Here is a 24,790-nt window from a genome sequence, read left to right as displayed (position 1 = left end):
TCGTTGACACCGTGCGTTTTCTTCTCTGCTTGCTAATTAGCTGCTTCAATCACGCGTCTACAATCCGGATTACAAATTGAAGCCACAACGTCTTACTCACAGTCCAATTGTTCGCGCTTAAAATGGCTGCAATTACAAAGACAATATGAATGAGTCAGTTCCAAAGGATCTTAGATACACCAAATACATTTCAAGCAAGCAGATATTAATTCAAAGTTGAGCTTGGAAGTTCAAATCCATCTGCATCAAACCAACCATTCACGGTGGAATTAGGAAACCAAAACAATCTGTGGTTTGCTCCGAACAAAAAATTTGACATCTTAACCAATTTCATTTGCATCAAAAAATAGCATCCATCCTTTGTGCTCCTAATTCTGTATTCAGTAACAAGCAGAAATCTTGATAATCATATCAGGTTAAGGAGGACAAACTGACAATATAATCTACATCCTATAATTCACATTATATCTGGATCTCATTCTGAGATTTTAAACAAATCCAAAGCAGTATTGTATTAGTGATTCAGTTAGCATTTGCAATCACAAGTATTGCAAGATTAAATAGGGATGTTCACTGAACCCATCCAAATCTCTCAAAATCCATTCAAGCACTGGTTACAGCAAAAACAAAGGTTAGAGACAGAGAAAAATGTAAAAGAGAACTGCACAGTTGTAGGCTTCTGCTTTAGCAGACATAGTAACCCTCCCTGTTAATCCAGAGACATCATGAAAGTTTTGTTCAGCGGCACAATTCTTATTTCAGCAACAGGCAGTCATGATATCCTGCAAGTTAAAATCCTTTTTCGACAACCAACAGTCTTCTCAGCTCCCAAAATTACTTAGGTTCCAACAAGATGAGTCAGAATCATTGAATTCCCTAATATTCGCTTTCACGCCGGGACTAGGAAGTACGGAGTTGTTCCAGCCATTAAATAATCTGTATAAAGTTGCACCACCTTAGCTACAATTTTGTTAGCAGGCTATGAAGGTACTAGAAAGCAAAAGAAAAAGGCAATCAGTCCTATTTATGCTCATTGTTCTCTGCATTAAACTAACTATTGCATTGCCAGCCAATGGCCCATAGCTTCTGAAAGAAATCCCAGAAGTATTAAACAAGATCTCTTAAAAATGCTAATTAAGAGCAGTGATTGCACTTCTGTTTTCTCATAACCTGCTTTCTATGGATATTTAACAATAGGCCCTTAAAATGGTTGGGTGAAAGCATATCAAACAATTAAAGATCAAAGAAAACTTGTTATTTTGCTGCTTCTCTTACTAGCTGAAGACAACCTCTGGTAGGATGGGAAATACTACATACATTACAGCCTCCACTTATTTTGCAAACCAAATTACTTGAATTGATGTTTCAAAGAATTTGCAGTAACTGGATCATCAGTTTCAATCCTTGCTAGTCTGCAGATTAGTAAATTGTTTTCTGAACTTTGCATGATTCCAGTATAAGCTTCATATCAACCCCTTAGATGAACTTGTTTTATAAATCATAATAGCCTGATACTCCCCGGCAAAATATCTTTATGTTTGATGGAAAAGAATCAAGCAAGAACCTGAATAACACACAAATTGTCAAATATATGAGTGTTCTATCATTGAACTTTCATGTAAGCACACCTCATTATAGGATGCAATCACAGGAAACCATCAACTATTATCTTGGAACATGGAGTAATATGCCAAAAACTTGCAACCACTGAACTCCTTTAGTTGCATCTCCCTAATACGTAGAATTTCCAATAATGGTGATTGATGTTGTGTTCCACCAGACAAGCAACTATAGTTTACTTCAATGGAGTGAACAAAACCGTTGAATCCTCTACTATTTTATTAAACTTTCTTGTTACTTGATTGTTCAAATTTTCTACATTTATGCAGAATGATTCAGAGATATTTGCCTTGTTATCATCAGGCTTGGATGTTGAGTTAGGAGTGTCATCCAATTGTATAAATAATCCCTTCTGCTGCCACTTATGGTCTATTTGATGAGTTCCATTCATTGTTGAGATAAAAGCTCCACGATCTGCATCATCTCCAGAAATCTCATTGGTTTGTACTGTAGTTTCCACATCAATTTTATTAGTGTCATCACAACAGGAAGATTGGCTGACTCTTGAGCAAGAAGCGTCATCTGATCCTGCAAAACTGTATCTTAGTATTGTAGTACAAGAAATAGGAGCTGAGGAAAGCCTAACAATAGAAGATAAATTGCTAGCACAAATATAGAAGATATCCAATTATAAATTGTTGTCACCTATAACTTCACCAGTTTCTTCAGTTGTATCTTCCAAATTCTTGATCAACAATTCTGTCCCAGGAAACAACATAAAGTTGACATGATTTAACTGCCTCCTCTCAATATCCCCAATAGACTTGAAACCAAAATGTGATGTCCATGTTTCCACGAGACCAGGTATAGCTGATAAAACCAGCATCTTGACTTTGAAGGATTTAAGTGTCTGTAAAAAAAGCCATACAGGGACTATTTTTGAGTTAAGAACAGAAAAGAAAGCTGATGAAATAAACAGAGGATGCCACCAATGGACAAAGTGATTACTTCAGTATATGACACAAAGCTAGAAAATACATATCAAATATTATAGGTAAATTTAGACAGTGACCAAAAGAAAAAGAATTAGTGTTCTATCTATTAATATCTATAATCCGCTACCTGCTAACCCACTGCCCATTAGGTGTTAATCCCTTCCCCTGGAGATTAGAACACAGAACACATCCCTCCCCAAATTGAAATCCCTTCCTTTTTCTTCGCAATTCTGGAAAGAAATCAAGCCACATCTTCCTCCCACCTTGTGACTTCATCTCCTTGGCAACCTTGCAAACTTATCCACTTCTTCCTGCAACCCTTTCCCCTTGCAAATTAGTGTCAGTGCCATGACAACTTAATTGGACATCAGAAAACCCGATCATAGCCTCCCTTGACTACATCTGTTGCCACTGGTCAATGTGATTTCATCTCCCATGAGCCTTATTTCCTTTGTCAAACAAGCAATGACTTCCCTTTCCTCATATTCCATCCGTGAGTAAGCAGTGTGATTTCACTTCTAGGATCTTAAGTATGCTTCCCTTTCCTATTTCAAGTTTGAGTTTCGATTGAATTCCTTGTTCCTCTCAATCAGTATTGATGGAATAATCAGAGCGGCAGGCAGTCATAAACCTTTCCTGTGCCTTATTCCTGTGGAAGCAGCAAACTGTGTATCTTCTTCAAGCAGCAATAATAAAGAGTGATAAGGTTACGCTCCCATGTGTCTAATATAAGCCTTAGCTCTCCTATGTATAGAATAATCTAAACCCCTGTTTCTCATTAAGGGTAGCGACTAAAATGAGGTGTCCTTTGCTGTTTTCCTTTGCGAATTCAATCTCAGTGCACTTCACTTGTGGTAGGGTCCTTTCTCCTTGTTAGGTTGTTCCTTCAATAATTATGGTTTATACCATTGTGACTTAGGAAATACTTCACCATGATTAAAATTGCTTAAATATATTATCCTAGTGGTTTAGAATCTAATGGCCTTAAAAGGGAGATTAATGGCTTGTGTAGGTTGAGTTCAATAAGTATTTAGTGACCTAGATTTTGTTTGTTTGAATGAAAATAACTTATTTGTGGAAAACACTTTCAAAAAAAATCTTTTTTCTAAAAAATACATTTAATGTAAGTTGAAAATTAATTTCTTATATTTGATGCACATACTGGAAAATATTTTCCCCCTCACAAGGCTAGGTTGATTAAACAATTTGGCCAGTCTAAGCTAAGCTGTTTGATCGCATTGACACTATGCAGCTTGCCCATCTGGCTCATCCACACCGCGTGGCTCGCATCCGCTTGAAATGATTGGATGTTGACCCAATGGTGCACCTAACCTGACCAACTTATATTGATTGGACTGTATGGATCATCTCTCACTATCCACCTCAACTAGATCAAACTAAGTGACTCGGCACCCAGCCCACCTGGGACAATAAACACTGACCTACTCACACTGCCTCACCTACTTTGGCTACTCAACCCAATTGAATCAATTGTCTTTCTCGACCCACCCACTACTTGACCCACTTGACAGGCTTGAACCACTAAGCTCAATCAACTTTCGTGAATCAATCAGCCTGCATAAACAAGTGGAAAGGGTGAAGTTAAAAGAGATCAACATTGATAGAGATAAGCGCCTGTGGATGAGTGCAGAAAATATCTTTTGCTCTTTTTAGAGGATGTCATTTTCCTTAACAAATATCTATCACCAAAAGAAAATTTTTAATCAGCCAAAAGAAAAGTTTTTCTATTGAACATGATTTCATGTTTGCACCAGACACTAAAAGTATGAAAAATATTTTCCAAAAAAATATTTTTTACTAAATAAACAGAACCTTAGTTATTGAATTTTGAACTTGTAGTTTGAGTCTTTACTATAACTAAGGTGGTGCGTGGCAAAATTTACATATACAGTGTATATGGATAGGTGAACTTTAGTAGTAAATGCTACGTAACTAGAGGAGGAATGCTTGACCTTTTTATTCTTATTTTCTTGTGTTGCTTCTTGGATTATTAACTCTTATGTTATCTTATTCGTAAATGACATGCATATTTACCAATGCTTATTATTTGCTTAAGTTTCATGGCACATGCTCATTACTATTGCTAGCTAGTGTCGTTGCTTTCATTGCTAGATACACATGCTATGATCCAAACAAACTAAATGGAATAGTATTGCTGCTTCTTATACTATGAATACATGATGCAACATATAAAAGTTTGGTATTCTAAGTGGAAATAAAAACACGGTGTGTAACATTTTTGGACACTAAATTGGCATAATAACATGACATCATGATATGGCACATAAGGCATGTATGATAAATGAACAATAAAATGAATGCTATATCAGGAGGGTAGCTCGATGGCTTGTAAGCACATGTTTATGTTACTGATAATAACATTCGATCAGTCACAAGTGTGTCGGGCTGTGTATTTATACCCATGTTGAGTGGGCGCAATCTATTGCTCTCTTGCTTCAGAATGCTTGGGCTAGCTACATCAGATGAATCAATTCTTTGATATTTATCATCTCACTACTAACCATATTGTTTTACACTTCATTATCTGTCAACTATTTTTCAAACTGATATCCTGTTTGTCTTGCCTCTTCATTTACCATAGGATAGTACTAGGGTGTTAAACCAAAACATTTGTCACCATAAAACATGTTCTACCCAAATCATTGGAGTCATTGAAAAGTTTAGTGTATGTTTCTGTTAGCATTTTGCTATCTATGCATTTCTTTTTGGTTTTATTTGGCTTGTTGATCTACTCTTTCTTTACGTTTGTTAGTGCATTCAAACAATTTAAATTGGTATTTAATCATTTGAATATAAAATTGTCTCATTATTCTTAGTGTTATATGTTCTTAGTGGTGTTCAACTTTAGGTCAAGTCATGTGCATACATCCTGTAATATTATGTCATATGGACTGATACGTAGTACATGTAATATTAATAGAATAGTCTAACATTAAGTGAATCCCCTCATCTAGGAAGAGTCATTCAGGTCATGACAATTAACTTAGTGGTTAGTTACAAAATACCACTTTAGCAAGAAATTATTGGTATAGATATAGACATTCACAATTTGGAAATGTAAGTAGAACTCTCTTCTTAGAACATTACAACTTGTTTTTCCAATTATACGAGGGAAACCCATTGATCAAAATGTATTTCTTCAATATTTGATCAAAAACTGTCATTAAACAAAAATGAAAAAGGCAATTTATTCAAAATTTAAATATCTTTAGATGCACAAAATGCAGAAATACAACATAGACAACTCTTTCAAATCATAGTCAGCCTAGAAAGAAAACACTGAAATCACAATGCACCAGTATGGTACCTTTTCAACTGCATTAAGGAGCCGTCTGCACATTCCTTGTCGTCTATGCTCACTTGAAGTCGCAATAAGAGGTATCTCAGCCACTGTAATACCATGAATTCTGAAAAGACAAAAGATTAGATAATTAGCAAAACACAATAAGTCATGTATCCCATGGTTCTTATAGCAGAAAGCATTTCACAAGGAAGACTTATAATTAATAAGAATAAAATGGAAAAGCAGCTTAAAGAAGGATACAATTGCTAAATTCTTTTAGCTGTAATATAGGACAAATAACAAACCACATACAATTTAATGCATCTGTCAATCAGGCATGGAAAAGTGACTTCTTAGACACTTCCATACATTTATTAGAATATCATCTAGTCCGCCTATTTTTCCACTTTGCATCTCATTTAAAACCTATTTCATTTTTGAAGTTTGAATTTTATAATAAAAATTTTAATTTCTATAATCCTTTAACCTATTTAAATTACCTAAATTAAGTTGGGTCGCCTAAACCTTCATTAAAAAACTAATGAAAATATCTTTTCCATCACTCATTTATTTCCTCATTTTTCACTAGTACCCTATGTATTCATCTTTAATGTATCTTATTTAGATAAGATTTCTTGTTTATCTCTCTCGCTTTAGTTATTCTATAGACGTTTCTTTCCCCTTCTTTTGTATCAATTGTCAATATAAGCGTTCAAAAGTTTCATTCTTGACTTTACCGATGCTTTCTTAGTCTCATTTTTTTTGCTACGGCATAATTTTTAAAATTTTGTTCTTTTTTATAAGTGTATAATAACTAATAGGTTGTTCATTTTTCCTTCACTCTTCTTGCATGTTCTCGTTCTATCACTAAAATTCTTTACTTGATGGTGCACATCCTTTTGACTCATCGAGTATGCTCTTAGCCATCATTTTCAATTTTTAAGTCATCTTATCTCATGTTGTATTCGAATCATCATGTCCAAATATTTGTGCTCATACCATCTCCTTATACTTTATTTCTTACCTTTAACTTTCACCACTTGATTCGAAGAGTCGTGCATATTTTCCTTCTATTAATATTATGCTTGAGGTGTAAATCAACATGACTAACCTATATTGAGTAGTTAGATTTTCTCTATAGATGACTTTGCAATATTCACAAATCTATTTTATTTTTCCTAACTATAAAAAAGCCAATTTACAATTTAGTATTCCCACTTTTAAATGTAGCCAAGTATACTTTTCTTTTCTTAAAAAACATATTATTTATTATAAATTCAAAATCCAATATAATTTTTCCTCCATTTTTTTTTCAAACCCATAACCCCTATACACCCTATCATATTCCTCATTTCTTATTTCTGTATATCCATTTAAATTCTCCTATTAAAATCATTTCGTTTGATAAAATTTTTTATATTACCTCATCTAGTTCTTTCCGAAACCTATATTTAGTGTCATTATATAATTCTACTTGAAGTGTATATATATTAATTACATCAATAGTTTCTCGTCACTATTATTTTAAGAGTTATAATCCTTTCCCTTTCCTAAGTACTATTATTTCATCCTTTAACGAACTATCTACAACAATTCCTACTTCATTTCTTATTTTACTTCTTCCTATACACCATAACTTAAACCATCATCTTTACCTTCTCTTTTGCCCATTTTGTCTCTTGTAAAAAATATTAATTCTTCTCTTAATTATCGTATCTACTACCTCTATTGTTTTACCAGTGAGCGTTCCTACGTCGCATATTACAAATCTAAGACAATCGGTATTCCTATAATATTTGTTCTTATCCAACTTATGCTTGGAGAACTCTTGCATATTGAACACTACACCCAAGTTCTCATAAAAATGTAATGATTTTTGCCAAGACGTTGCAGTCAATTCCTACAAAACATTCCTTTCGGAGAACACCCTATGTCTTTGGGGAAAAAGAAACTATACTTCACGTCTTCTTAATAGAGGATGCAAATGTTTCTTACTAAATTATTATAGCGCCTTGTAATCTAAATAATTACATCAAATCTACACAATTTATTCCTCCCAGCAAGCCTACTACACCATAAATTTCCCAAGTTAGATTATGGTTGTTGTGAACTAACTGAATTCAATATGAAAGTGCTTGTGAGAGTTTCCAACTTCAGGTCCATTAACAAACTTTCCTAAAAAATAAGACTTCAGAAATTTCCATGTATATCCATATTATACTTTATAAAGGAACGGTACAAGTAAAAATATTTTAATTCTGACATTAAAATAAGATAAAGAACCAAGTCATTGATCGGGCTATATGATGGTATTATCCTTTTCAAATGCAGTATATGTTGACCACAATTAGGTGTCAACAGGAAAATGGGATGAACAAGTATACCAAACGAGAAATCAAGTGCCAACAAGTTTTTCTTCTGTCCAACAATCGTATCCTCTTTCAGGTGCAACTATATAAATATTCAAACATAAAGTATATGAAGTATAGAGATAATTATCATCAACCAATAAGAAACGAGTAGATGCTCCCAAATATTTATCATGCAGAATTTTCATTTCAAAAGAATGGATCCTAGAATTCTCACTCGGAATTAAACTAAAAAATTACCAAAAAGTATCGTCTTTGCTATTATAGTTACCTGAGTGATGCCACTGATATTATTTCATCATTCTTCTCCATGACTACAGTATAAAATCCTTGGTAATTCAAGCGGGTAAAGTTAGACCTGAAAGAAAAACTTTGTGTAAGAATGGAACAACACCGAGGAATACTGACAAAATAAATGACGGGAATAAAGATCCCAAAAATTGAAAAATTATGTAAAATATAATGTTTAATCAATTCATGTAGTTAAATGAGAATTGAAATCAGTAAAAGAAACTGATTCAAGCAAGGTTTAAAATCTCGACCTGTATCGAGGTTTCGATCTCGGACCGGAACGATACGATTTCGGTATCATATCGTACCAATATAGTTTCGGTATTTTTTAAATATAAATATAAGTGTATATTAATATTTGATTATTAAAGATGTTTATATTTTGTGATGTTGAATTTATATTTTAATATTTTCTCATAAGATAATGTCTATTAAATTTTTATAAAAGACATTTTAAAAAAATAAGTAATTCTTAAAATTCAAAACTAAATTTAAAATTATAAAAAAAATTGAAAATTTTAAATTATTTTAATAATCTACTTGTAAATTTTTTATTTTAAAAATTTTATTTGAAATGCTTAATAATTATATATTTTTTTTATTTTTTTAGATTATTTTAAATTTATGTTTAATTTCAAAATTATTTTAAAAATTTTAAATTATTTTGTTAAATATTTATTAAAATTATTTAAAATTTTGATATAATTTTTAATATTTTATAATTATTATTAATAATAGTTTATTTATAAAAATAGATATTTAAAAATAAAAAATTAACTAAATCAAAAAGACTAAAAAAATCATGATCCCTTCGGCGCAATATTTATGAAGGATTTTAGAAATATATAATATTTTATTAGATTTTTTTAGAATTTTAAATTAATTTGTATATATTCTAATGGAATAATTTAATTACAACTTAAATTTTTTCAATTATTTATTTAAATTAGAGATAATTAGATTATTAAAAAATAATAATAACATAAATAATATATATATATATATATATATATTTTAAATTAAAATAAATAAAATATTAAATTAATTAAATAATTTTATTAGCATTTAATTAAGTCTCTTTGAATCATCTCCATCCACCTGAAAATTATTTTAATTAAAAAAACTATTTAATTAAAAATCGACCAAGCCAACCTTGACCCCTCCAACGTTGCCGCGGGGGTCTCGCGGCCCCTTCGACATGACCACGGGGGTTGTGCGGCCCCTTCGGCACGGTCGCGAGGGTCACGTGGCCCCTTCGGGGCGACCGTAGGGGTCACGCGGCCGCATTCGGTGCGGTCACGAGGATCCCGCGACCCCGTTCAATGCGGCCACAAGGGTCGTGTGGCCCCTTCGGAATGTCTGCAAGCATCGCGACGTCCTTCCAGCGTGGCCACTCGCAACGCCCCTCTTGTGCGGCAACGAGCATTGCAACGCCCCTCTGCGCGGCCGCGGACATCGTGACGCCCTTCCTGCGCAAGTGCGGGCATCGCAACACCCCCTCCTGCCAACCGTGGGTGTCATGACGCCCCTCCTGCTCAGCCGTAGGCATCACGACGCCCCTCGGGCGTGGCCGCGGACATCGTGACGCCTCCGCAGCTACAACGGGATTGGTGTCGGGTTCATGCTGGTGCTAGTTGGTTGGCGGAATAAAATGTTTCAATCGTTTCAACTAACTCGGCATAAGATCTCAAACCCTGGATTCAAGTTAGTAGCAAGAAACAAACATTTCAGGAAAAAAGGGTAAAGCATACATCTAATGTTCACGAGCCAGACATTGATCTATTATCAAATAGCAGGAAAAAGATGTGTGGCTCAGAACTAATTGAATTCCAAACTGCTTCACTATGAACCCAGATTGTGTTTGTGCATCTTAGATTGCCATTGGCAGCAGAACCACTAGATTACTGTAATATAACTGTAAGTTACAAAACAAAATGATAAGTTTGTATTTACCGCAACTTTTCCAGTTCTTGAAATTCAATACTTCCCTGAGTTTTCAAAAGAATAACTCTGAATATAATAATAACAAAATCATGGAATCACATACTTAAAGAGTCCGTTTATATTTTTTTCAACAGTGTGCTTTAGTCAGGTTTACACACTTGCATAAAGAAGTGGATAAATGGACAGTTTTCAATTGCAGTTGGGAAATCCTAAGCATCCAGGATAAGTTTTTTCTTACAGAGGTGATGAGTTCACTATAAGATGAGTTGCAGCTAAATACATTGATTGAAATTACTTAGTAAAAAATCATTATAATCATACATATAACAGATAGAATCAGGCAAAGGTGGATAACACAGTTTCTATAATTCACATAGGTACCTAGTTTTAGTGTATAATTAGAGTAGGTGGTACCAGACTTTTTTAAATCCCAAAGTGATACAATTTTGAATTGTCAGGCGAGGACTGTACTGACATATGGTGCCATGCTCCATATCACCAAGTATCACTTAATATTAAATACTAAGTAATATGGTTCAGTGTTTAGGTAGAATACCATCAAAAGATGCCCGTTCTTTGACTATTTGAGACCATGACAGGAAATATAGGCACTCGGAGAAGAAATGCTAAAATTTCTACCCATCTTAAATATTCATGTTCATGCTCAATTACGTAAGTTGTTATTTTTTGTAGTCTGAAAAGGATAAAACATGGACAATAACAAGATATTAACTAGTCTTTATTATGTTGAATTTCAATGGTTCATATGTCCCATCAAAGATAACCTTGAAGACTATTAATTAGAGTCCAATTGCTAATAGCTGCCAGGGAGAAACGAAACTGAAGAAAGAACTTGTCGGACACAATCACTTAAGTATCACTCTGGGATCGGTAAAGAAAATATTATGAAGCTGGCAGACTCCAACTTAAAAGGAAGGGAGGTTGGGGGAATTCTTTTACATCCATGTTACCTTCCTCAAGTTTTTTTCCTCAAGGAAACATGGTTATGAATTGTCACCAAATTATATTCATAATCTAGCAATCGCACTATATGATTAATGAATTATCAAAAATAAAAAAGTCAAATGCAAAGTACTGAAAATGCCACAGCATTGTCCAAGCTCGAAAACATGAACATATGAAATGTTTTAGGAACAAGAAAAGACAAGTTTCACCCTCGGTTGTAGAGGACATGTGGTATCATGTTAATGCCTGTTCTTGGATCAACCATTGGGAGAAAGCATTCCTCCATAATACTCAAGGCAATAGCTAATTTCATGTTACACTCTGCCATGAGTGCAATTTTTTGTGTTGAATTGATCTTTTGATCATCATGATTGCATCTCAAAATTGTCCACGAAAATCCATCAGCAAGACCATTCAATATGCCAACACGTGAACGCAGACCCAAATAAACCTGCTAACACAACTAGATTATGACAGATGATATAAATAAACAAGAAATAAGAAGAGTAACAAGAGAATAATGATTACAATATATAATCTTTTAAATCTCATCAACATTATCTTGTTACACAATTCTAAGCACATATAATTCTGTATGCCTAGTTAGTATGTCCAGCCTAACAGAATGCCAATCACTCCAAAACAAATAGGAAAAGATATGCATTTGATATGTGATAAACGGTATTCGATTTTTTTTCCTTATCAGTAGAAAAATGATCATCTTAAATCACGCTACAAATCTATAAGTAAATTAACAAGCCTCAGCCCTTTAAGATGCATGTCCAATACCGATTCTATGAATGTTCTATGCAGTATAAACAACATATATAAATAATTTTCCTACCTGATAATTATTAAGCTTAAAAAATTGATTTCCATCATTAAACAATTGATTACACCGAGACTTTTGCTCCTGTTGCCAAACTCAATACTACCATAGTTCTTCTATCATTGACCGCTAATCTAAATTGGTCATTCCATCAACTTCATATAAAAAATTGCTTTTCTCAATAGAGAGCTTGAAGAGGAGGTTTATTTGAATCAACCTCCAGATTTGAGGAAAATTTGGATGGTAAGACTATATGCCAGCTCAACAAATCTCTCTATGGGTTAAAATGGCACGAGATGGTAAGACTATATGCAAGCTCAACAAATCTCTCTATGGGTTAAAATAGTCACCTCGTGCCTGGTTTGATCGATTCTCCAGAGTAATCAAAAAGTTTGGACATATTCAAGGACAAATACATATCAGAAGATATTGCAGTCCCCATTATGTTTACTTATCAGAAGATATCCGGGCCGAGTCCGATGACCATGGGCCGGGTCTGACGACCATGGACCGGGTCTGAACAGACTCGTGCCGCGGTTCAATGGCCCAATTAACCGGAAGGTTTAGGGAGTCCAACAGATTTTTTTATATATAGATGTTTTTTTAATGAAAATTTGTTAAAAAGAATTGTGTTGTCAGGACTTGAACCCAGGTCCTAACCAATTAGACTACAACATATTAATATCCATATGTGGTAGTTAATTATTTAATAATTAATCAATAATTTTATTTTGATATATATAAAAAAGAGTAAAAGAATAAATAATTTCTTTCAACTTACTTCGTTTATACTAGTGTGATTTAAAAGTTAGAGGGAAGGAGTAAAAGTAATTCCGACCGTTAGACTGATGCTCGTTGAGGGGGAGGATTTTTGTTTTTTTTAACATTAAGATTATTTGATTTTTTTTATCAATGACTACGAGTTAATACCATTATTCTCCAAATTCTATAAATAAAGAGCTCATTTCATCATTTCCACACTATCTACTCTACTCTCATCTTTCAATTTCAAAATCTCAATTGCTTTCGACTTCAATTCTCTAATTATAGTGAAAGGAGGAAGTTCATCATCTCGATATCGGAGGGGCAAGGAAATCCAAATGAGGATCACGATATTTAATTTACCAATGATAAGCCTGAGTAATTTCGACACCCGAGATACAAAGAAATACTGATAATGATACTTCTAAGGTTCAAAATACTCCTTTAAAATAATAGGGGATATGTAGGCAACTTAAACAAATGCAAACCATAATTTATAATTTTTTATTTTTTTAAATAATAATAATCTTGAATCGTGTCGAACCATAGCGAACAGTGAACCACGATTAAGGTTAAAGGTTGACCTATCAAGAACCGTCAAACCATTGAACCGTGGTCAGGACTACATATGACTAATCATTTTGTGATGGAATGGGTTCCACCCCAATACAACATATTCAACTTTTCTAACTACAAAATCTATTAGTCATCTTTGAAGATGATGAACACATCTCAAACCTATTTAAGTTTAGAACTACACCTAATTCCTCTATTAGTATTTGTTTTATCCTGTCCATTAACTTCATAGATTTATCTTAGCATTACCATCTTTACTATATTACCTTTTTGTGTTATTTCCTGATAGCCCAATAATTTTAATCCATAAAGTATGGCAAGTTGCACCACAATTTTATAGATTTTTTACCCTTATGGGTTGCACAACTATGATAAGACTCCAAAAGATCCTCTATATTTCACTTCTCAAAACTCATTCTTTATCTCATTAATGTTATTTTCATCATCTCTCCTTTCATGTTGAATAATAGATCAAAATACCTAAATATCTTACATGGATTTCATGTCCATCTTAACTATTCTATCTTATACTATATATTTCATATATTGAAATTTTATTTTGCTTATCTTAAAAGCTAAACAATTTCAGTTTGGAATTAAATCTAATTGCACTCCCATTCATTACCATAATATCATATGCAAATATTAAACGAAGATAAGATTCTTTTATAAAAAAAACAAACTTACTCTTTTCTCACAGTTGAGTTAGAAACTTAGAATTACCTGTTCACAATTTTCTCCACAAAACCATGAACCAGATTTTACTTCTCCAATACTTGGATCTTTTTTCTTTATGCAGATATAGTGATCTGGAAATGACACAAAAGACCTTTGAAAACTATAAAGTGAAGGCAACAGATATTTAAAAAACAATAGAAATAAGTAACAAGCACAGGTCGCTAAAACTGAGAAAAACATCGTTCATGCAGAAATAAAACAATCTGGTTTACCCCTCCAACACCTCGGCACAATGAAAAACGAAGATTAGTTAAAAAATGATATGCTAAGGAAGAGCTTACATTTATGTTCACATTGTGAACATTCCAACACAGCCAAAGGCCTAGGATGCTCTTTTGTTGCTTTCACAACATTCCCACAGCTTTTACAAATGCAATTGTGGCAGTACCAGCTTCCTTCTGGAAGATCCTGAATGGGAATAGAATGAAGTGTCATTTAAGATTTGATTATGAAAAATAAATTCCTGGAAGCCTCCTTTTTTGAAAATAAATTTAGGAAAAATACCCAATACACCCCCACTGCTTGCAAAAGCTCAAACAAAGACTCATTTTCTAAGAATTCACTAATAAGGCACTAAGGAAAACAATTCCAATTTTCTCCTAACAATTGCTATGAAAAATGTTTTGAACAAAACATGATTCTGAAAATTATATTAGTGAATTATGTAATTCTGATTGCATAATAAATGTTAAATCATGTACTTGTTTTTAAGTTACATTAACTAATATATCATTTTTATATGGTATTCAATGACTTATATAAGAGGCATTTTGGCATGACGAACTGTGAAAACTAAATCCCTCATCTAGCGATTCCTTAAGTCCCAACTATGTAGCAGATGAAAGAAAAGAATGTTTACATAAACAAATGGAGAAACTCTATACATGTGAAGACATGTTGCACAAGATAGCGTTCTAGAATTATTATTTCAAGATCAATGGGAAGTGAAAGGAAAAGAGTTTACACAGAAAAGTAATCAACAAAAGTGCCTCAAAATGTTTCAGACATGCATAATATCAGACATTTTAACTTTAAAAGTATTACAATAGTAGAAAGTGAGAAAAAAAGGCAACTTTGATGCATCCCCAATTTATAAATGCATTGTTAGCGACCCAAATTTCAAAATTAGGAACCTATTTGTGAATACCCTGTTAAAAGGATTATAATATAATTATTATAAATAACACATAGGTGGAAGGGACTAGGGAATTAAATTTTGTTTTGTGCATATCAGAACGGACAAAATGTTTTATTTTGCCTTTCAACCAGAAAGGCAAGAATGCACAATATGATGTCCTAGCAACACTTTGTATCTGTGAAAAACACACTGCCAAAGCCATTAGGGTTCTAGAATCCCTCTTCCTCCGCAAATGATGCCCCCAACAACACTCTCTATCTCTGTCTTCATGAGCAAAGAGAAGCATGAGATACCGTTAGAAGCACTCTACCATAGTAGACTAGAGTTTTAAAGTTTCTGGTACCGTTAATGTAGTGGATCTATAAACTTTTTTTTTTAAAGCTTCTGGTACCTCTGGTAATGCCTAATAAAACTCAGTCTTTGACTTCCTCTTCCACAAGCAACAAGATGCTAAGTTCACCTCCTCCTCTACTTCGTACTGCTATATCCTCCTTTGTCTTCTCACTGGAGACACCGCGAGAAGCACTCTGCTAGAGCTCCTCCAACGGCACACCTCCAACACTGGTACAGTATTGACGACGCCATCTTGAACTGATCAAGGACCGAGACCCCAAGATTACAAACGTTAGAAGGGACTAAGTATGATGACCCTAATTTTCTATCTTATAAGGTATCAAAACCAAGTTCTCATTGATACTTTTTTTTTATAGGACATATAAACTAAATTTATGCTTAGGGATTTTAAAGTTTAAACAGATAGAAATAGGAAAAGACAGGTGAAGAAGGAAGAAAGGTCCGCTCGATTGCTCCGTGCATGTTTTTTTTACACTTTTACCAAAAAAAATCCATAATATTTTAGAATTTATAATTAGATCCTTTTTAATTTTTTTTTAACACAGAGTTAGTATTTACTTAAAAAAATACATATAAAAATTACAAAAAAACAAAAAAAGTGGGCCTCAACTTTTTAATTTAATTTTTTTTTCAATGAAGACATTTTGTTAGCATTTATTAAAAAAAATAAAAATTACAAAAAAAAAAAGGAAAGAAATGGGCCCCGCCGGATGTGGGGTCATATGCGTCAACCCCACATTGACAACCCCAGAGTCAGCTCTGCTCGTTGGTATAGCAAAAAGGTAGTTCAATATAATGTAATATTTTATACCATATTAGTTGGTACAACAAGGGTAGTTCAATACAATAATAACGACAACCAAGTGTTATCCCACCAGGTGGGGTTGGCTATATGGATCCTTCCACGTCATTGGACCTTATCCCCTACTATATCATTATTTATATTTAAATAAATTTTATCTTGTTTTATTGTTGCTAACCAAATCCTTTTTAGTATTCTTCTTCGTTGTTTGATGTGCATATTTGTCATAGTTTCATATTACTTAACTGGAGCATTTATTAGTCGTCTAGTTTTTCCTCAATAAGTGCAACCGACTCTCTTTAATATTTTGATTTTTTTTATCCTATCTATCCTTGTATGTCTACACATCACCTTAACATCCTCATTTCTACACCTCTCATCTTCTGCTTATGTACTCGAGTCATAAGCCAACATTCAGCTTTATATAACATAGTAGGTCTAACCGCCATTTTGTAAAATTTTACTTTAAATCTTAGAGGTACTTTACGATCATAAAGAACACTTGAGGTTTTGTCCATTTCAACCAACATGCTTATATTTCACGTAAGTCTCTATCAATCTCTCCATTCCTTTTCAAAAATTATCCTAAATACTTAAAATGCTCAGTTGCATATAACTCGTCATCTCCTATCGTAACATTTATCTCATTACGTCTAATATTACTTTAGTCTGGTAAGTCTAAAATCATTCACTTCTAGTGTTTCTCACCAAGATTCGAGTTTAGCATTTACTCTTTCACGTGTCTCATCTACCAAAACAATATCATTTGCAAACAACATGCACTACAGAACAATATCTTGAATGTGTCCAGTTCGTCCATCATTAGTGTAAAAAGAAAGAGACTTAGAGTTGATCTTTGTTGCAACCCTATCTTTATGGAAAACACATCGATTAATCCGCATGAAGTCTGATTGTTATATCATCATGCATATCCTTACTTTAATATATGATACGCTACCAAAACTTTTTTCCAAAATTCTCCATATAATTTTTCTTGAGATTCTATCATAAACTTTTTCTATATTGACGAATATCATGTATAAGCCTTGCTTCTGTTCCCATACTTTCAATTAGTTGCCTAAGAAGATGTATAACTTCTATTGTCGACCTTCCAAACATAAATCTAAATTGATTTTCAGTTATCATGGCCTCTTTTTTTAATTTTTTTTTATTACTCTTTCCCAAGTTCATGGTATGACTCATCAATTTAATACCCCTATAGTTTACACAATTGTATACGTCTCCTTTGTTCTTATATAAGAAACTAAAGCACTTATCCTCCACTAATTTAGTATGTTTTTTGTTTTTAATATCAGATTGAATAACTTTGTAAGTCATTCAATACCATGTTTCCCTAAACATTTCTATACCTTTATTAAAATATCATATGGTCCATATCATATGGTCTGACTATTTTTCCATTGTAAATCCTATTTTAAGTTTATTCAACTTTTGAAGTTTAGATTTTACAATAAAAGTTTAAATTTCTATACTCATTTGACCTACTTAAATTACCTAAGTTAAGTTGATCATCTACATCTTAATTAAAAAGTTGATGAAAATACATTTTCCATCACTCTTTTATTTTTCTCATCATTAATACTCATCATTTAATACTACTCTATTGTATTCGTTTTTAATTTATCTGATTTGGATAAGATCTCTTGCCCTCCTCTCTCTCACTTTAAATATCTCTTCCCCTTCTTTTGTATCTAATTTTCGAAATAAGTATTCAAAAGTTTCATTCCTAGTTTCATTCACTGCTTTCTTGTTCATTTTTCCTTCACTGTCTAAGAGTAGTTCAATACAATTGTAGAATATGTCACACTGCATACCCTATAAATTATATAGGGAGGCATAGGATTGCAAACATCTTGCACATATCACATGATTGTTCCTCTTGGTCCTCAAGCAACATTACTTAAGCATGATACTTTAAAATTGATATCGGAATTGAGGTTTAACTGTAACTTGACTTGAATAAAAAAACAAATTTTAAAATGGATTTCTCATAATGAAGAATGGCAAGCATTTGGTTATACTATTATATTTTGAATCATAGTTTGGGTGTTACTGACTCAGTTACGATATTTCTCACAAAACATAAGCAAATAAAAGCAAATATAATATAATATTCTTCAAATATTTTGAAAATATAATAGATTCACATTGTACACAAACATTCTGAAAATATGAATGCAAAAAAAAAGACGGAATTTTGAGAAAAAAAAACTATGCATGAAGTGGAATAATACTAGCAACGATATTATGATTTGATAACTAATGCAGTACTAAAAAAAAGACGGATGGTAAGAGTGAAATACCCGCATGGTCAAGCATGTTTGATGATAAGTAGACGGACAGTTATCACAACATATTAGTTCACCACCATCTACACAAAATCCACAAGTATCATCATTTTGATCCACCTCCTCAAGTCCCATATCTCTCATGTGGCTTTTTCTTGCCTTGTATTCAGCAGACCAAGCCTGAAGTTGACATAATGTGTATGATCTACCTGACTCCAGGAAAAGATTAGAAGACGGTTTCTGGAGCTTGGAACCAGAATGGCATTTAAAAGCAGATAAGGAGAATATCTGTTCACAACATCTACATAGAATCCCATTCCTAGTAATCAAGCCATCCTTTACCAAGTCATTGTTCTTCGGGTTCCTATATTGAAAAACATCTTTCAGGGATAAAACACCTCTTTCAATCAACCAGCTCAAAACAGTTCTTGCTCCCAAAATAATTTCCTTCCCATCTTTTGACAATGCACCTTTGCCAGGTGTTCGCAGTAGCAATTTACAACCTCCTTTTTGGCTTTCAAGTTTCTTCAATTTTTTGGGTTGAGAAACTCCTAGCTTTGATCCCTTAGTATCAATGCATGTCACATAATCTTTGTTTTTGATAATAGCTGCAATAAGAAGATCATCATCATTAATACGAAACCCGCGTGGTCTCTTCCATCTATTCTTCTTACAAACTTCAGCTTCCTTTAACTTTGTAACTATCTGGCGGCTTTGTGTGTCAAGAGTTTCCCCAACAGTACATGAAACATCAGCATTGGAATGAACGAGTGAGTTTTCTGCTTTATTCTGAAAAGGCATGGCAATATTTTCTTTCTTGCCCTTTACATTTTTTATTTTCTGATTAAAATGGGAGCCTAAAGCCTTTGTGCATTTTACATAACATGTGCCATCAACATTATATGTTTTGATGCCAGATTTTTTTTTGGACTTCTTATGTGTCTTCTTACCAGAACCACTTGCTTGACTTAAAGAAAAATCCAGACCGTTAGATTTTTGATCCTCAATGGCTGCTTTTTCAGTTGTAAAAAAATTGAGAATGTCAACAACAGGAATCACACCTTTGCAACCTGGCCTAGATGTTGAATGTTGAATTTTCAAGTGTTCATCATCTACTTCCATTTTATTAGCTGTATTCTCATGACTAGGCAGGTCTAGAGTATCACAGCCAACAAATTTGGAAAGATGCTTGCCATATACTCTCCTTTTTGCAGAAATTATTGTCCTTTTTTGTCTTGCTTCTTTTAAATCCTTTTTAACAGATTTACATTTGGATGGTCTACTACTTAGTTGCTGACACACAGATTTTTCAAAAGAAGATGCTTTGCAAGCTTCTGGGCCATTGGTTAGTGGTGTTTCCAAGACATATGGAAGAGATTCATCAACTGAAAATTCAAAAACTGAAAAATCTTTGATAGAAGTGGGGTAGACATCTTCAGTAAATATAGATATATTGTTTGAACCACATACTGTATTGTATGAATTAGTCAATTCCTTGCAACTAGGATGTAGGCATGTAGCATCATGCATGTTGGTTCCTTTGCTTACAGATAGACTACTAAGATCTCCACGACCAACTCCTGAAGCACAGGAAATTTTCCAATTTTGTTGATTGCATTGGGCATTCGTTTTCCAATCTAAACAATTTTGGGAATTTTTCTGATTTTTAGGAATTACAGTTATCAGAACCTGATCATGGCCAGCTAGTTGAATATTAGGATTCAAATAACTTCCTGAACTTGAATTTAGTTTTCCCAGGTGTGAGACTCTGACAACATTGTCATCTGCCAAGACATTATTATTTTCCTCAGCCAAAACAAAAGTACAACTGTTCACAGCCTTAAGAGATTTCCCTTCTCGCAGAAGGCTAATCTTCCGGTTGATGTAAACAACGGCAACAAATGGATCAAGAAGCTGCCACCTTTTCAAGTGAGAAATGGAGGTTCTAGATGGCTGAGTATTTTCATCAATGTAAAACAAGGTATCTGTCAAATCACTCCAAAATTGGCCAATATTTGCCCATGCTCCCCCCTTATCATCCTTATCGGAGATTCTGGCACTAGAATGAAGTCTCCGGCCACATGCCTTCCAGGCTTGAGAGAGTGAAGTAAGAACAGGTTTTCCTTCTGGTGGTACATAATAAGAAGCCAACTTAGCTCTGTCATTCCTCACACGTGGTGCAATTTTCCAGCCTGCATCAGTAAGAAGGCAATTTGCATGTGAACATAGGCGTTCCGGAAGGTCCCTAATTAATGCCTTCTTTGATGCAACCTCTATTCTGTCAGACTTCACAATGTTCAATTGTTTCATGCACGTAGGTATTTTTAGTGTCTCAACATGAGCGCTAGTAGAATTTATTACCAGAAGATCATAAGCACAACTCTCTTGAGAAACTGGGGATGTGACGGATTTAGCCTCATTAATTATGTTAGCATCTCTCACCTCTTGTCCTCTGAATTCAATATCCGGAGCAACATCATCATCCATATTATTACTTGCATCAATTTCTTCATGTGTTTGAGAGAGATAGCAACTAGAAAGAATACCCTGACCACATGATTCAACTACAAGGCATTGCAATTGCTCTTGATGCTGGATGAACATGCTCGATGAATTTTGTAATTGACCCAGGTCAACCAATGCATTACTGGATACCAACAGACTGGAACTGTGTGTGACACCCTTTTGATTGTGTTGCTCGATAGATAAATTCATCCTTTTCTCTTGAACATCACAATGATCAGAAACAGAACCAGTGGAAGAGCTCTCCAGAAGGCATCTGGAACGACTAACATCTCTGTCACTGATACATTGAGGCTGGGAAGTATTGCTGGATGAATCTCTAAGGGAAACATAAGTAGTCATACCCGAGCTCTCAGAAATCATAGAAGCCAATGATCTTGATTGGATGCTCTTATCTTTTGGGAAATTCAAGAGGTTTGAAGCAACATGAAGGTTGTTTACCTTGTCAGCACTTAGATTGAAGATTTCCATAAATATATCTTTCTCCCCTTTTGAGCCATCAAACTCATCTGTCATTGCATCAGTTCCATGACCAAGCAACACACTCATGACACTGTGTGTCTTAGATCCTTTTATAACTGTAGATGCCCACTCTATCATCTTCCTAGAAGCTGCTTTTAAGGATAAAATATATCTTAGCTCACTAAGAAAAACCAACGATGGTAATTTTTGGGCGGGCAGAAACCCATCCGGAAGGAAACCATCGGTTCATTCTCTCCTAATTGAGGGACAAGTGGAAGAGGGCGAGAGACTCAATGCAGACAACAAAAAACCCAAAAGTCCAAGTTCAAAAGCTTCAAGGAAAACCAATATCGCCTAGAGAAAAAGATCAAATTTGTAGCTTTCACACGAGAAACAACCGATTTCAACCCTGAAGAAGCTCGAAATGTTCAACTGAAGCCTACTATCAAAGAAGATGGATAAGTAAATTCCAAACCTTCAACCAGCCTTTTCTCTGCTAGTGAACATTCTAAGCTCCAAATCATAGATCCTAGCAAGCCAATATTAAGAAGGCGGGAAGTGCCTCAAAAATGGAATTCGATCCCAGAAATAGAAACTTTTAGCCATCAATGGACTTCCCAGCAGAGCTTCCAGACAATGACACTAAAAAGGCACCCCAAATAAAGTAGGAAATTACGAATCACACCCTTTTACAAGCAATTTCCAGTCCAATATCATATCCTTTAGGAGGGAGGCTTTCCCACCCAATCCCCTTCCACAAAACACCTCAAAGCTTACCAAGGAACAAAACCGCAGGATCGATCAGAGAAATCAAAAGTAGAAGAACAAGAACGTACTCTAGATCAATAATGCACCGAAGTAACGAAAGAGGGGCGAACTTTGACGGAGATAGGGCTAGAGACGATCCGATTTCTGCTGCGCCACTTAGAGCCGCTCCGTCCCTCGGTCTACTCGCTCTTCCCGAGAGCAGCACGACCGATCGATCTGAGACTGAACAGGAGATGAGCTGGGGCACGGTCTTGCCCTTCTAGTTCACTCTCGGCTTCGGGTCTTCGGGCAATGCGAAGCGAGTGGGAAAATGTAGCGCCTTGTGCTATTTTTTAACGCCCGAGGAAAGCTAAAGAGCGGATGAGCCCATGGCCACGGCGTCAACGGGAGGCCCAATTCCATTTATTACACAGTTGGTGTCATCTGAAGTGAACCACAGCAGCTCTCCAGGATTGATAGGTGATGTCACAAGTCATTTGCTTGCCAATTTGGTTTTGCCGGATTGTTTTTTCTTTCTTGATTATAAGTTCATTTTGTGAGTATATTAAAAGTTTAATTTTTATATAAATATTTATTTAGAAATAAAGAATCATAATGATCAAATACCTACATTTATTTATTAAGTGTGATTATTCAATTAATTTATATTATAGATAACATAGTGTGTGGTGTCACACACAGAAGATCATGTTATCAGTTTTTAATAAATTATAAACAGTTGCTCGCAACTAAGATGGAAATGAACAAACATTGGAATAGTCGTAGTGTAATTATGTATTCATTTATCTTGACTAATAAATTATACTAGTACACTCTAAGTGTATTGAGTAGGATCATTTTAGGTAAGTTCTTTTTATACTGATTTGATAAAAGAACTAGACCTTAGTTATTATAGAAGTATGTGCTCTTAATCCTAATATAATAACAAACACATATATTTAATATTTATTTCTTTGACTTATCAATAGGTGAAATTTAGCTCGATAAATCAATAAGCCCGATAAGTTGGGAAATGATATTACTTATAGTGTGTGTTGTTGATTATAGAAGGAAACTGCGTCCTAGTAATCTAGGTTGATAATGTCCCCAAAAGAAGCGCATAAGGATTGTCATGTTAAACCCTGTAGGTGGACTTAATCCGACATGACGATGAGGTGAGATATACTACTCTTGGACTAAGATATTAATTTAGTGAGTTGTCAGTAACTCATTTAATTAGTAGACATTCGACATCTTAAACATAGGGAGACTAACACACTCATAATAAGAATGAGCCCAAAATATAATTTGGGATTGGTGTGGTAGTTCAATAATAATTCTTTAGTTGTATGAATTATTATTGATGAAGTTAAGTTGTGTGTTCGGGGTGAACACGAGAAACTTAATTTCATCGGAAGACCAAAACCAATTCCTCCTCTTAGTCCCTATCATAGCCTCTTGTATATAAAGATTTATACCCACCACATACCCACTTCTTACCCAACCCAAGGGGGTCGGCCAAGCTAGCTTGAAACCCAAGCTAGGGCCGGCCAAGACCCAAGGATAGAGCCAAGATTAGTGGCGGGCCCTAGCTTGGAGTCCAAGCTAGGTGTGGTCGGCCACATAGAAAATAAAAAGGGATTTTTATTAAAATTATTTCTTATGTGGATATCATGGTTTTAAAAGAGAGTTTGAAATTTAAATCTTTCCTTTTATAGCTTTCTACAAAAGATTTGAAATCTTTACTTATTTGTAGATTGAAAGGTGGATTTTAATTTTAAGAAAACTTTCCTTTTTAACCATGTTCATGATTTAAAAGAGAGTTTAAAAATTAAATATTTCTTTTGTAAGTTTCTACAAAAGATTAAGAAAAGATTTGATGTCTTTCCTTAATTGTAGAAAAAATATTTTAATTTTTAGAAATAACTTTCCTTTTTGTAAATCATCCACATGTTTAAAAGAAAGATTTTAATTTATAAAATTCCTTTTTTATAATCCACCCTGAAGGGAAAAATTATTGGAGAATTTTTTATAAATTTCTGGAAACAAATTAGGAAGTTTTAATTCTTGTGTTGATTAAAACTCTCCTTGTTTGGGATT

At 34.1% G+C, this 24,790-nt stretch overlaps 1 protein-coding gene across 6 annotated transcripts; it reads right to left on the bottom strand.

Moving 5' to 3' along the window:
- Positions 1-431: 431 nt before the first annotated feature.
- LOC122009143 (increased DNA methylation 1-like) lies at positions 432-23,027 on the bottom strand. Of its 6 annotated transcripts, none has more exons than XR_006119478.1 (9): positions 18,974-23,025; positions 14,637-14,763; positions 14,341-14,426; positions 11,660-11,901; positions 8,521-8,607; positions 5,905-6,004; positions 2,266-2,470; positions 1,629-2,148; positions 432-1,564 (listed from the first exon to the last, which is right to left on the bottom strand). XR_006119478.1 is itself a non-coding variant. In XM_042565167.1 (9 exons), exons 1-9 carry the CDS (start codon positions 22,079-22,081, stop codon positions 928-930), a joined length of 4,203 nt encoding a protein of 1,400 aa, XP_042421101.1. In that variant the 5' UTR covers positions 22,082-23,025; the 3' UTR covers positions 432-927. The 6 variants fall into 6 exon arrangements, 4 of the variants coding, with proteins under 4 accessions (XP_042421101.1, XP_042421100.1, XP_042421099.1 ...); XR_006119477.1 differs by having other exon boundaries at positions 432-936; XM_042565167.1 differs by having other exon boundaries at positions 432-936; positions 1,910-2,148.
- Between the last annotated feature and the right edge of the window lie 1,763 nt (positions 23,028-24,790).

The sequence above is a fragment of the Zingiber officinale genome, chromosome 8A, assembly GCF_018446385.1.
Source record: "Zingiber officinale cultivar Zhangliang chromosome 8A, Zo_v1.1, whole genome shotgun sequence".
NCBI classification, from domain to species: domain Eukaryota; kingdom Viridiplantae; phylum Streptophyta; class Magnoliopsida; order Zingiberales; family Zingiberaceae; genus Zingiber; species Zingiber officinale.
The sequence above is the reverse complement of the archived record's forward strand: the minus strand, read 5'-3'. Positions and strand labels throughout refer to the sequence as shown.

What these genes read in the sequence shown, in the direction of transcription:
- LOC122009143 (XM_042565165.1), bottom strand. Translation starts at nt 22,081, where the DNA reads ATGATAGAGTGGGCATCTACAGTTATAAAAGGATCTAAGACACACAGT. An exon ending in TTCACAATGTGAACATAAAT is followed by an intron (nt 14,427 to 14,636) that starts GTAAGCTCTTCC and finishes TGTCATTTCCAG; the next exon opens with ATCACTATATCTGCATAAAG. An exon ending in AGAAACTGGTGAAGTTATAG is followed by an intron (nt 2,149 to 2,265) that starts GTGACAACAATT and finishes ACAGTTTTGCAG; the next exon opens with GATCAGATGACGCTTCTTGC.